The sequence below is a fragment of the Lacerta agilis genome, chromosome 7 (assembly GCF_009819535.1).
Source record: "Lacerta agilis isolate rLacAgi1 chromosome 7, rLacAgi1.pri, whole genome shotgun sequence".
NCBI lineage: Eukaryota > Metazoa > Chordata > Lepidosauria > Squamata > Lacertidae > Lacerta > Lacerta agilis.
In genome coordinates this window covers 67,895,128-67,908,670 of record NC_046318.1, presented here as the reverse complement: position 1 = coordinate 67,908,670, position 13,543 = coordinate 67,895,128, and the positions used below count along the sequence as shown (strand labels likewise).

At 44.0% G+C, this 13,543-nt stretch overlaps 1 protein-coding gene across 4 annotated transcripts in view; it reads left to right on the top strand.

Moving 5' to 3' along the window:
- Window positions 1–10,655, top strand: part of SYBU (syntabulin) — a 43,415-nt gene extending 32,760 nt beyond the window's left edge. For 2 of the 4 annotated variants that reach the window (XM_033155759.1, XM_033155762.1), the window contains 3 exons: window positions 5,078–5,284; window positions 8,146–8,295; window positions 9,367–10,655. In XM_033155759.1, the coding sequence (XP_033011650.1) occupies window positions 5,078–5,284; window positions 8,146–8,295; window positions 9,367–10,462 (1,453 nt within the window). In that variant the 3' untranslated portion in view covers window positions 10,463–10,655. The remainder of the gene's footprint in view (window positions 1–5,077; window positions 5,285–8,145; window positions 8,296–9,366) is intronic. The other 2 variants (XM_033155761.1, XM_033155763.1) reach the window with 2 other exon arrangements.
- The last annotated feature ends 2,888 nt before the right edge of the window (window positions 10,656–13,543 follow it).

Below are 13,543 nucleotides of genomic sequence, written 5' to 3'. Positions count from 1 at the left end.
AGGACACCCCAAAAGTTGTTGAGCATTATTTTTTTTTCCAAAAACGCCCCAAAACCCCCCACAATTTTTCTATTGACTTGCCTAAGATCCACCTGGACTGTAGTTCATCTTAACTATAGCTAGTTGAAACAAGTGGACTTCATAGACTATGGTCTGAAGTTGGCTCATTTCCACTAACTACTGTTAGGATTATCCAGGTGCCAGAGTTTGGATGCTGCTGCAAGCTGTAATTAATTTAAAATCAAAGTGAAAGTTACTGAACTCCCTTGAGGCTCGCTGAGGATTAATTTATTTTTTTAACTTGAAAGGCAACTTTGAGCAGCTTTGAGTGTGGGTTGGCAAATACTCCATCCTTTTTCCACTGGCCATTTACCCCAAGAATCAATCCCTGCTAACCTCCTCCTGCAGGTTTCTAGCTCCATAATTTAAATATACCTGGAACTGTGTGTGCGGGACACAGCTTGTGGGGAGCATTTGGCTAAAAAGAACATTGCCCTGAACTCTTCAGAGGAGAGGCAGGATAAAAATGCCATAAACTAGCAAAGCTTAATACCTGGAAAATGCCCCTCTTTTAGATGATGATGATGATGAAATATACTTGGAGTCAAGTGTGAATTTCATGTTCTTTATTCAGCTCATAGTAGTGAGGAATGCAGTTCCCCCAAAAGGTTTGCTTTATATACACTATTTACACAATGGGCCCCACGTGATTGGCTAATTCCAGGATACTCCTGTATGCCAATCAGGTTGCGGATTCACTTCCACCTGGAGCTGGATTGGGTGGCTCCTGCGGACCAATCAGACTGCTGCAATCTCAATCCTATTGTTTTAGGACCAATCAGGCTGCTGCATTTTGGATCCTATTCAACTCAATAAATAATAATAATAATAATAATAATAATAATAATAGTAATCCACTTTTCCCGCTTTCTAACAAAATTATCTTCCACTGAAAGAAGCTTGATACCGTAATGAAACAAATTTGCTGGAACTGGGAACTGGATTAACTTGATTCGCACGAGTAACTTGGTCACCTTCATGCAGTTTCTCCTAAAAGAATTCTACCCTAGAATATTTGAGTTAAAGATATTTATAATGATCTTTTTATATATATATATATATAAGTTATTTGAGCAAGGAAGTGAAGAGGAGGAAACCGCAGAGCCAAGCCTTAAAATCCCCTCGTTCAAGCTCCATAAAATATCCTTCTCAAATACATCCTTTGAGCCAACAAGGCAAATTATGCTTGCCAAAAATATCTCTGCTGCACCATGTGTGCAAAATGCAAACAGGGTTTTGTTTTTTTCCCTTTTACTGTTTTCCTCCATCTCCCACATTTTTAGAGTCTCTCTCTCTCTCTCTCTCTCTCTCTCTCTCTCTCTCTCTCTGTGTGTGTGTGTGTGTGTACACACCCATACCCACACCCACAGTATTTGGTTTTTTTTTTTTTAACAAAATTTTATTAGCATTTTCATAATATAACACAAACCCAACCCCACACCTACAAATACAAAAACAAATACAAATACACATAAAGTCAGGATTCTTCTTCTTATTTATAAACCTTACAAAAAAAAAATTTCTTGTTCTAAATCTTGACGTTTGACTTCCCCCGCCTTTTCACCTTCGGTTTTAATTCAATATACTATTTCCTTAACAACTTTTCTCTATAAAAAGATTTAACTTTACTTAAAAAAAAAGAAAAAGAAAACATACTTATCTCAGTCTTTGCGTTATAGCCTAAATCATAGCCAAATATTCTTATAGCTAAACTTATTTCTTCTGTCCTTTATCATGCTGCTTTTAACTTAAAATTCAATATCTCCTTACTTATTTAAAATAAACTTGTAATTAACAGACTTCACACTCCGATTTCGGATACCATGGCAGACCATTTAGATTATACATTTAATACTTCAACCCACTCCCCCTCTATCCATTGTCTTTTTCTGTCTTTCTCCAAAGCCAAATCTCCAATTGTTTTCCTCTGAGTGTCCGCAGATCCAGGCGGCATCCACAACAAACCCCGCATCGAGCCTCAGGGCGTTCCTCATCTGCATTCTGGGCTCCTCCGTTTCTTTTTCTCCTTCTTCTTGTAAAAATCTTAATTCCATGTCCCTTGACCCCGAGCTGCCACCTCGGAGTCTGGATATTGTAAGTTTTCCCGTTTCAAATTCCTTTTCCCGGATTTGCCCAGCCATTTCAGACCATCCTTCAAGCGCCTTTCCCAGCTCTTTGCCAAGGCTTGATTCCATTGTGTAGAACTTTTGAAAAGCCTCCTCTGTGGAAAGTAAATCCTTTTTATGAATAATTCCACTCAAGACTTGTAGTTTCCGATTAAGCAATTCCATCTGCAAGACAGTGAGCATTTCCTCATCCTTTAAATCAGAGTACGATACCAGTGCGAGCGCAAAGTCCAGCATTTTGAGAGAGAGGGTGAGTATCAGATTTCAGTTCCTGTCTCTTCCTTCCTTTGTTTCAATTTTTTCCCACGACAAACCAAGTCGCCGCCATTTCTCCGAAGCCGGAGTATAAAGACCAAAACTTCAAGCGGAGATATTTTTTCCCCAGTTAACCCCCGAAGGGAGATCTCAACAGACTCAGTTTTCAAATTCCAAGTACTTTCTATTGATTGTTGTAGCAGCAGTCACTTAAAGAGTTAATTTCTTTCACCACTCGAAGGGAGGGAGGCGGGCTGCCTTTCTTCTTTCCCCCAGATCGTTCCAGGAATACAAAGAGTCAATCAATTACTCACAGCCTCTGGGTTCTTATCAGCTCCTTAATGACAGGTAGAACTTAGACGCTCATCACAGGCTTTGTCGCCGCATTTCCATCCCGGTTGGGGCATGTCCCCTATAGCCCGGCTCCGTCGTCCCTTCACCCCCACTCCCCCTTTACAGGGGGCGCGGGGGAAGGGTTCGGAGCCACAACGGGCACAGCCGGGGAGCCCAGGGTGCGGGACGCTCTTCCCGCACCCCAACCGGAGCCCCGCTATGCGGCTGCAGGGCTCCTAACCCCCGGGATGAACTGGGTGCTTCGCAGCCGAAGCATCCCACGACCACCCATAATGGCGTCAGCCGCCGGAAGTCCCACAGTATTTGGTTTTTGTTCCTGTGCAAGGGCAAGGTGCAGTTGTGAGAGATTTGCTCACTGTATCAGTACAGTACAGCTGTGCAGCTTCCATGACAGCTTTCCATTGTGTCCACATAGGCAAATCAGAGTGGAGCTAACCCAACCACAACCTTGGGACGCTGCCTTGCTGCAAGCACAACTCATTCCACCATCTGGTCTGTATAAAGTGTTCCATGCAAAGAGAGAAGGAAAACCAGTTCAAACGCTTTCTAAATTCAGATCTTTCTGCCCCGTGGTTTGCGGTGTATCTCCTGCGCTTCCTCTGTCTTTCCCCCTTTTGCTCTCAGCTGTTGCTGGCTTTGATCCTTTTAAAAGAAAGGGTTTCTGGGTTGTTTGTCTGTTTTGCATCCTCTAGTAGGAGGTGAGCAACAGGTTTGACAGAGCCTGCTTTAGAGACTTTCCGTGCTGCTAATTTCCATTTACACTATGTAATTTGTATCCCCCCCCCCCCACATTGGGCAGATCCCGTGCCAGCAGATGCAGTGGTGAAGATCCTTTGAATTTTGCTAGCTCTCTTAAATAATAATAAAAAAGGAGTGAAAAGTGCTTAGAAAGTAAAACAATAAACATGGAGCTTTTACAGCATGTTCTCCTAGAAAGTGAGGTTTTCAGATGCTATGCCCTCTTATTTTCCAGATTCATTTTGCAATATTTACAACATGTAGATAGAAAAGTTGTTGTTTTAAAAAGCATTTAAATTAGGATGATGTGTATAAAAGGATGAACATCTAAACCAAGGTAAATAGCTTTGAGACAGTAGCAATTTTACAACATAGTGGTAAAAGCCTGCAGATGGAAAGTAAATTCAAATATATCTAAGACGTCTATTTTCTGTTTCTTTAGCCTTTGAATTACTTCCATGGACAGTAATAATGCTTTTATTTCTCCATCAGTAGATTTATTGAACTTGTATCCTGAGTTTCCTGGCGATGACTATAGCAATTGCAGGTCTTTATAGGACTGAACAAACTAGTTAAGAGGCAGCTAAAGGCTGCTTTAATCAGAGATGTTAAATTCAGATTCGCTGAATCTCTATCATAATGAGCCCTTTGCCTGAAATTTACTGTGCCATCCTATGTATATCTACTCAGAAGTAAGCCCAGTGGAGTTCAGTAGAGCTTACTCCAAGGTAGGTGTGCATGGGATTGCAGTTGTAATTATGGTTTGACATCAATGCAGCGGATATTATGAAGCGGTTATTACATCTCTAGTGGCTATTACATCATAGGAATGGGAGAAGATGCATGTGCATATATCTATTTTTAGAAAACATGCACTATTAGTATATAATACATATTAGAGCTACCACCCAATTAAAGAAACCTTAAGCTGATTCATTGCGTGAGGTTTAGCTGGTCAATCAGGTGATTAAATCTGCATAGGTGGGCAAATGGATAAAACAATACCGTAGCTGTGAAGAAAGGAGCATTCTAGTCGTTGCTGTTAGGTTGGACACTTCAGATGTTGTTGGGACTCTCATCATCACCAACCAGCATGGCCAATAGTCAGGGATACTGGGAGCTTGAGTTCTACAACATCTGGAGCCATAAAGGTTCCCCACCTCTGTTTTGGAAGATGTTCATGTGCCCCAGCAAACACTGCCTTTGAATGAACTTTCCCTCTTATGTAGAGTAGAAGGATACCCCTTTGAAAGTGGTGACAACTACATGCAATTTTAATTATTATTATTTCATTTTATTTTTAAAGCAACATTTAAAAAATGGATACCCTGCCCAATTATTTTGGGATACCTTTTCCCATCAACCAAGAGGCTTTTAAACAGATTAATATAACTGACTGATTGTAACTGATTTCCTGCTTGGCAGGGGGTTGGACTGGATGGCCTTTGTGGTCTCTTCCAACTCTATGATTCTGTGATTCTATGAACTCTGGTGTACATTTTGCCCCGTGCCCTATAACACACTGTTTTTGCTGTCTACTCCAGCCGGGGTCCCCACGGACGGAATAACGGAGCCTTGTCCTACAAGTCTGGATCTAGTCCTCCTACCACGTCCCGCGAAAAGGACTTCCTGTCAATGCTGTGCAAAAATCAGTTGAGTCCCATTAGCACCCACCCGAATTATGAGGCTTCTTCGGCCAGCAGCAGCAATTCAGGCTCATACAAGGGAAGTGATAACAGCCCCATTTTGAGGCAAGTGAGCTTCTCGCAGCTTTTTCCTCTCTCTCTGCCCCGCCAATCACCTAAGCCCCCCTCCGTTCTCAGCTGTCATCCGAATCTCCAATTGTAACTGAAGATTTTCTTCATTACATGGTACATCAGGCTCGTAAATTCTCTAGGCATTTCAGCGACATCCTTTAGGCATTTGAACAGGTGTGGTGGCAGTGACGCCACCATCAGCGCACCCACCAAACCAATTAATTTCCCTCCGAGGGAAGAAGCTTTGCAAAACGCTGCATATTCCTTGCTAACTCGACAGTCTGCAATAACGTTTCTTCTATACCACCCTGTTGCGGGACAGAATAGAATTTAACCCTGCTTGCCATTGCCTTGACCTGCAGCTGCTGCAAAAAGAGCCTCTGGTGTTGTCGCATTGTGTGGTGTGTCCTTTGATGTGTGACCCTCCTGACCTTTGTGTGGCCACTTCTTCACTTGATGTCTTTACTAGAGGCAAATGGGTGTTACTTGCTGTCTGCTTCGTCTAGAGTACTAGTCTGCTCCAGGAAATACGATGTCCAGGAAGGGCATAGCTCGGTGGTAGAATGCCTGTTTTGCATGCACTTGGTCTCATCTTCAATCCCAAGCAGCTCCTGGAAGGGTGTGGAATGTGCCCTGCCTGGAACCCTGGAGAGCTTCCGCCACTCATTTCTTACTCCTCCACCACTGAACCTCCTTGACCTCCCATTTTTTTGTCCCCCCCAACCCCCGCAGAGCATTTCCACCACCAATGGGACACAGCACACACACCCTCCACTGTCCTGAAAAACCTCTTAATCCCAATTTTGTTTTATTCCTTGGTAGATTTTAGAAACAGGCAAGATTTAATGTGGATGCACAAAGCGTTTTTTTAATTAAAAGGGTCGAGACTTCTTGGATTCTGCTCACCCTTTCTTCCCGGCCAGGGCAGCCCTGCGCCCTGCCTGCCCCCCAGCAGCTGCTACGAGCTGCCCAAGGGAGGAGGCCAGCAGTGGTGGCCATGGAAAGGCAACAGGATGCTCCCTCGCAGCCTGTCACTCAAGACAAGCTCCAGCCCATCCTCCTCCCTGAGCTTGGTGGCGGCGGCACTGGTGAGGGGAATAGGGACATTCTTGGATCAAAGCAGAAACCAGGATGGCTTTTGTAGTTCTGAAACTGTGCATGGAAAATAGGGACACTAGGAGGGTATGAGCTGGATGGACCAATGGTCTAACCAAGCATATGGCAGCTCCTGTGTACCTAATGTGAGGGTCGCAGCCATGGTTACAGTTCTGCTTGTGCCATTGGCCAATCAAACTCCCAAGGTCCTTCTGGATTAAAATAAAAGGCAGCGCATGTGCTGCTCACCAAGGGTTTTCACTTCTTTCATGACAGCGAGCAACCAGAAGACTGTACTATGGTTTCCGCGTTGGCGTATGACTACATTGTTGACATGCAATGGTGTGGTGGTGAATTCTGAAGTGCATTGTTGACATGCAATGGTGTGGTGGTGAATTCTGAAGTGCAGGCACTCTTCCTGACAAACTCCGGAGCCATGCCCCCAGAGCCACTCCTTCTAAGACCTGGCAATAATTGTTGCTTTGTCGTTTCCTTACTGGAATGGTGTGGATGAGACAATGTCTGCCTGCCAGAAAAAGGTGCATTCTGTCAACAGTCTGCCTCCAGTGTCAGACTGGTGGTTGACTCAATTACTATCATTTAACACATGTGCCTTTCCTTCTCCCCCACCCTCCTAGCCACATGTTTAAGAGGAGTTTTAAACCCTAATTAAACATGCAGTCAGGCGGAGGGAGAGGAAACGTGGGTCCCCTTTTCTCCACACACCCCCCCCCGTCTATATGTTTAATCCTGGGGCTTTATATCCTGATGAAATATATGGTCCGAGGCAGGGAGGTAGATGCAGGCTGCCTGCATGTCTCAATATCCCCTCTCTTCTCACTGCCAGACTGTCCCTTGCTTTGAGAGCCCTGAATCGTTCTGATGGAGTTGATCTGTTCCAAGTAGATCTGGGGCCACCTCAGTCCTATGCACCTGAATCCCAGGTTAACCAGGATCGTCCCAATTTGGTTTGGGATCCAGTGCACAGCCCTTACTAGGGCCTTTTAGGCGGCCGGGGTGTGTGTGTGTTGGTGATGGCACTCAGATTGTGGATGTTGCCCTCTAGGTGTTGAACTGCAGCCCCCATCATCCCTGAATATTGGGATTAAGTTTGAATTTTCAGAACCTTGAACCTGGCCCAGTAAAACATTGGAAGCTTTTAGCAGCTGAAATATTTGTTGATGGCATCTGTCCCCATGAACAGTTTAGCCTCAGCAATTTGCACCAACTGGCTCTTCCAAGGGTAGCCTCACATGTCATGATGTAGCACTGTTTATTATGAGTTAGTTTATACTTTTATATTCCACCTTTCCTCAATAATCCCAAGGTGGCTAACATCAGACATGAGCAACCTTTAAAAAACAACTTGACCACACCAATAAATAGTAACATCATCACCATCATCACCATTAAATTTGTTGTTGTTGTTTATTGTAACCTCCCTTCACCGTAAGGACCAAGGGTGGGTTGCAATATTAAAACACAAAATTAAAAACAGTTTAAAACAACTTTCAATCACAAAAATACAATAGAGGAGCCATACCACATTAAGAAAAAAAGATTTTAAAATACATCCATCATTAGTAATGACAGTTATTTAACCTCAACAATTTAAAACAGCTTCAAAAAGAGAACAGCCGTTTCAGTGCAACTTACTCCCAGGTAAGTCTGTATAGAATTGCAACCTAAATCACAGGTTCTTGCCGTAAGCAGAATGTAAACCTAAAATTTGCAGGCACAACAACATTTTTCTGTTGTAGGCGGCCGGCAAGATACACATCTTGTGGAGAGAACCACGGCATCAAACCACCTAGCCCAGAGCAGTATCTGACCCCTCTGCAGCAAAAGGAAGTTACAGTGAGGCACCTGAAAACAAAACTGAAGGAATCTGAGAGCAGACTGCAAGAAAGGTAAGAGTTTCTACTAATAGGGCCTTTTCAGTGATGGCACCCTGATTTCAAATGCCCTCCCCAGTGAAGCTCGCTTAACATGTACATTAAGAGGCTTTAGTGCTGGGGTAGCCAACGTGGTTCCCTGCAGATACTGTTGGACTACAACTCTCATTCAAACCCATCATTCAGCCTGGACACTGAGATCCAGAGCTGAGGGCCTTCTGGCGGTTCCCTCACTGCAAGAAGCAAAGCTACAGGGAACCAGACAGAGGGCCTTCTCGGTAGTGGCACCCGCCCTGTGGAACGCCCTCCCTTCAGATGTTAAAGAGATAGACAACTACCAGACATTTAGAGGACATCTGAAGGCAGCCCTGTTTAGGGAAGCTTTTAATGTGTGATATTTTAATGTATTTGATTTTTTTTTTTTTGGAAGCCGCCCAGAGTGGCTGGGGAAATCCAGCCAGATGGGCGGGGTACAAATAATAAATATTATTATTATTATTCCTGACAACGAGGAGTCCATCACGTTGGTTACCCTGGGTGAATGCACGGATGGCCTTCAAAACATTGTTCCCATCTTCCTGGATCATTGGCCATACTGGCTGGGGGCTGATGCAAGACGGATTTTACCCCCTCCAATCTGCCCCAGAGACTTGGAGAAACCCTCCAGAACTGATTTGAAAGAAGGGGGCAGGAGATTGCAGGGGGTTGTAATTGAAGGGGACTTTCATTCACACCACATTGGGTTTCATCCATAACATTCTTGCTTAAACATGAAGTCAATCAATGGCCCAAGAAACAGTTTATAATAGTTTTGTTGTTATAAAAGCCATTTTCTTGATATATGGGTATCTCTTTACCACAGGAGTAGGTAACATGATTGTCAGAAATGATGGGACTTGTAGTCCAACAGTATCCAGAGGAGTTAACCATGTCTATGAGTTGACCATGTCTGATTCAAGCAGAAAACCTCTATCTTCCTTCATGCATCTTGTTCACCATATCTTTTCCCTCTTAGCTTGGTAACCTCAAAAGGGCAGGTTCTCCTCAGAGGAAGTGATGCCTTGTTTTGTTTTGCCCTCCATTCAGAGAAACAGAAATCAAGGAACTCAAATCACAACTTGCCCGCATGAGGGAAGACTGGATTGAAGAAGAGTGTCATCGGGTGGAAGCCCAGCTTGCCTTGAAGGAAGCAAGGAAGGAGATCAAACAACTCAAGCAGGTTATCGAAACCATGAAGAACAGCTTGGCTGAGAAAGACAAAGGGATTCAGAAGTATTTTGTGGACATCAACATCCAGAACAAGAAGCTGGAGACCTTGCTCCAGAGCATGGAAATGGCACAGAACGGCTCTTGTCACGAGGATCACAGCCTAGATTATGTCTGTGGGTCACCTGATAAGTCTTTGACTCCGAGTGCGGCCTACTCTAAAATGGCTGACAGCATGCTCATGGAAGACCGCTCTGTGGAGGATATGGCAGATAGCGGTGTGTTGCTTAGTGACGACCTGACCAATGGGAACGATGTATTTGAAGAGACAGCGATGGACACCACACTCGAACTCTTTACACCTTCCCCCTTAAACCATTTGGATCTCGTTAAAAACCTCACAAACGCCAAAGAAGAAGATGACAGCCGCAGCCATAGTTTGGCAATGGAGCAGGCAGTTCAGGCTGATGTGTTGCTGTACAGCTCAAGCATGGAGCAGCTGATTCAAAACATATTCAAGGCGCACGAGGGACGCCCCATCAGCCCTTCTTCAGCTTCGAAAGAATCCGGCGGATCTGGTCTCGAAAGCATCACAGATTTGCTCATGGACTTGACTCCATGCGATCCGAATTCCGCTATCCTTTTATCCCCGCTGGAGTCGGCACACGATGCTGTGGATTCTAGGTATTATGAAAACAGAGTCATGAAGGAACTGGACTTCACAGACTGTCACACCGAAGGGTTTGGGAATGTCACGAAGTTGTCCGAGAGGAGCGTTGTCAAAAGATACTGGAGCAGCAGCTTCTTTGTTGATGCTTTGGCCGTAGCTGCTCCCATCCTGCCAACGGTAATGTGGATGTTCAGTACTCAGCGAGGAGGGACTAACCCTGTCTACAATTTCGGAGCATTGCTTCGAGGATGCTGCTTGGTCGCCCTGAATTCTCTCCGCCACGTACCCATCGGCGTCCGACCCTAAGAGGGAATTCTCCTGTACAGTTGTGCCAAGGGGCTGAGTTCTGGTGGGGTGTGGTCCTGGTTGCGTGAATATAATGTTGGGTTCTGTCCGTCCTGCTCCTAAATGTTTGATTTGCACTATATTTAGTTCAAAACATGTTCATTGTTTGAAACTGAAGAAGAAGAAGAAGAAGAAGGTGGCATGGAGACTTTCTGGCGCTCTATGTAAAACGCAAGTGCATTTTTATTTTTTATTTTCGAAAAGAAGCATGTTAAGCACTTCTCGTTCTGTCGTCAGATGCGTGGATTGTGATACCAAATTGTTTTCAGATGGGAGGGGAAAGTACACTCTTACAAAGGCAGCTTACATAAGCCTTGCATGTATTGTCTGTCTGTGCTTCTTCGTGGCGCTTTAATTCTGTAATCGCCCCCCTGCATTCCACTGATCCTGTGTACAAGGGGACCGTAAACCAAAAATTAAAAAGAGAGGGGGAAATGTTATTGTAGATGGGTGGGGGGGGGAAGTCTTGAATCTTGTTATTAACGTTTATAAATATGATTGTGAATATATTTTATGAAGTCTGTTCAAAGTCTTACCGGTAAATGAAGTCTTACTCGGAACGTACTGATGTCACACAAGTGTATGAAGGAATATTTTAAATGTATGTGTACTAACTTATTTTTTTTTCTTGTTAAATAATCTTTTAAGGAAAAAGAAGAAGAATGCTTTATAATCACAAGCTATAAGTAAAGCACGTTGGAACTGAACTGGTGTCTTTGATTTAGCTGGGCGTGGCTCACTGCAAGAGATCTGGGTGCTCATCTCAAGTTAGGAAATTAGTAGGCATTACACAGTGTGTAGCCAGGGGCTGAGGGCCACAAGATGTGCTTGGAATACAATTCCCAGCAGCACCGGCTGCCATGCTCAATGGAAGATATGGTAACCTTAGGCCCTCCCACTGTTGGTTTGTTTCATGAAATTTGTACAGCACTTGAATGCAAAAAAAAACACACACCCCCTCAAGAGGATAAAACAAGAGAACCAAGAAAAATGTACAACTGTACTTTAAAACATACAAAAGTAAAAATACTAAAACAGATTAAAATTACCGCAGCTTCCTAAGTATCTGGGTAGGCTTGTCTAAATCAGTTAGTTTTTAGCAGGTGCCGGAAAGAGCACAGCGATCTCAATAGTCAGGATGCAACACTAAATCAGGTTCTTACAGTTGTGGAATGGGCATTACACAGCACCTGTAGAAGTCTCAGTTCAGATGATTGAAGCAGTCAAGTAGGCACATGCTGGGTAAGGTATTGTAGGTAAACTGGTCCCAAGTTGTTAAGGGCTTTAAATATTAATAGTAACCTCCTGAACACGGCCTCTTCCGATTCAGGTATTATGGAGAAACAGAACTGTGTGTGATCAGCACCTTGCTCTGAAATGCCTAATCGCCACTCTGAACAGCTTCATGTAGATATGAAATAGTGCTGGAGATAAGATAGTCCCCTGCAGCACCCCATAACACAGCGGTCAGGGGGCCGAAAGGCACTCTACCAATGCTACTTTCCGACTTGGTCCTGAAGGTAGGATTGGAATCAATGTAATAATACAGTACCCCCCAGTTCCAGTTCCCTGCCGGTGGTATCAAATGCCAGAGATCAAGATCAAGAAGCAGGTGCCAGTCACACTCCCCCTATCCTGCTCTCCATCAAGGCAACCAAGGGCAACTTAGCTCCATGGCCAGGACTAGACCCAGATTGGGGTGGATCTAAATAATCAGTGTCCTCCAAGATTGGCTGCAGCTTCCTGACCACAGTCCTTCTCTCAAAAGGGGGTCTTTGCAATTGGCCGTTAGCTATTCCAATCCAAAGGATCCAGGGATGGTGAGATTTATAGGTCAGCAACATCTGGAGGGCCAGATCCCTCACATCTGGTCAGTGGTCAGGTGACACCCAACATCTGGAGGCCCATAGACTCCACAGCCATGGTTTTGGCACTTGTCAATGTTACCGCTTTTGCTCATCTTGAAGCAAAGCAGCATACAGGTGCAGTTACTGTTCCTATCGCAACCAAAGAATAGAAAGACCTTGTTCATTACCACTTATTCGCATTCAGCACCCACCCTCGTCCTTACCACCTTCAGGTAAATTAGGCTCAGGAAGCTTGTGAGTTGCCTACAGAGATGCAAGGAGTTTCGCAGCTGAGCTAAGGACAGGAAACATGGATATGAAGTGGGGAAAATAACCTTTGGTGCAAAGGGTAAATACATGTGTGCATTGAATTGAATTTTCCTCCTGGTGTCATACACTGCCCTTAGTTAAGACTTGGGATACTGAAAGTGAGTCCTGCTGGAGCAAACAGCATCTGGGTGGGGTGTGTAGGTTCAGGGAAAGGTAATCAGTGAGCATGGGGACCACTTGGCATTCTTAGTTGCCGTCTGCTCATTTCCCCATTCTTGCCCTGTAACCACTACCCTGGTTCTGGCTAGCCTAATAAAATCCTGCTAAAACCACAGGGGAAATTCCTTGCCCAGTTCTGCTTACAATGACTTGGGGCAGAGAAAGCGGGTTTGTGTGGTTCTGGTCACACTGTTGAATTCATTTACTTTATAAAGGTGTCCTCATAAGAGGAAGTTTCTGGACAATTCACAAAGCCCAAAAAAACCCCACCCCACTGTAAAATAATAATATATATGACTAACTAGGTGGGAATGTGAAAAGGAATAAATATATTGTTCAGACCAATGCGCTGAATATGTACTTTCTTATTAAAGGACAATGTCTGCCTCTCCACATCTTCCCATAAAAGCCACTTTTATAACAGTTCATTTTTTCTTTTCTTTTCTAAGAGACTGTCTACTGAGTGGGTCAAGTAGAGAGTATAGCCAAACAGCATTCCCTTAAAGCACGTAAGAAACAAATTCCACTGGTTTCGATTATTTTATATTCAACAAATATTCATACACACCCTTCATGTACAAAACCCAGAGTTTAATTACCCAAGTAATATAACCACCTGGACAACAAAAAACAATAATCATTATATTGGCAAATATATTATTCAGGGACCCTAGTCTAGACTATTTACAACTGAAATCAATTCACT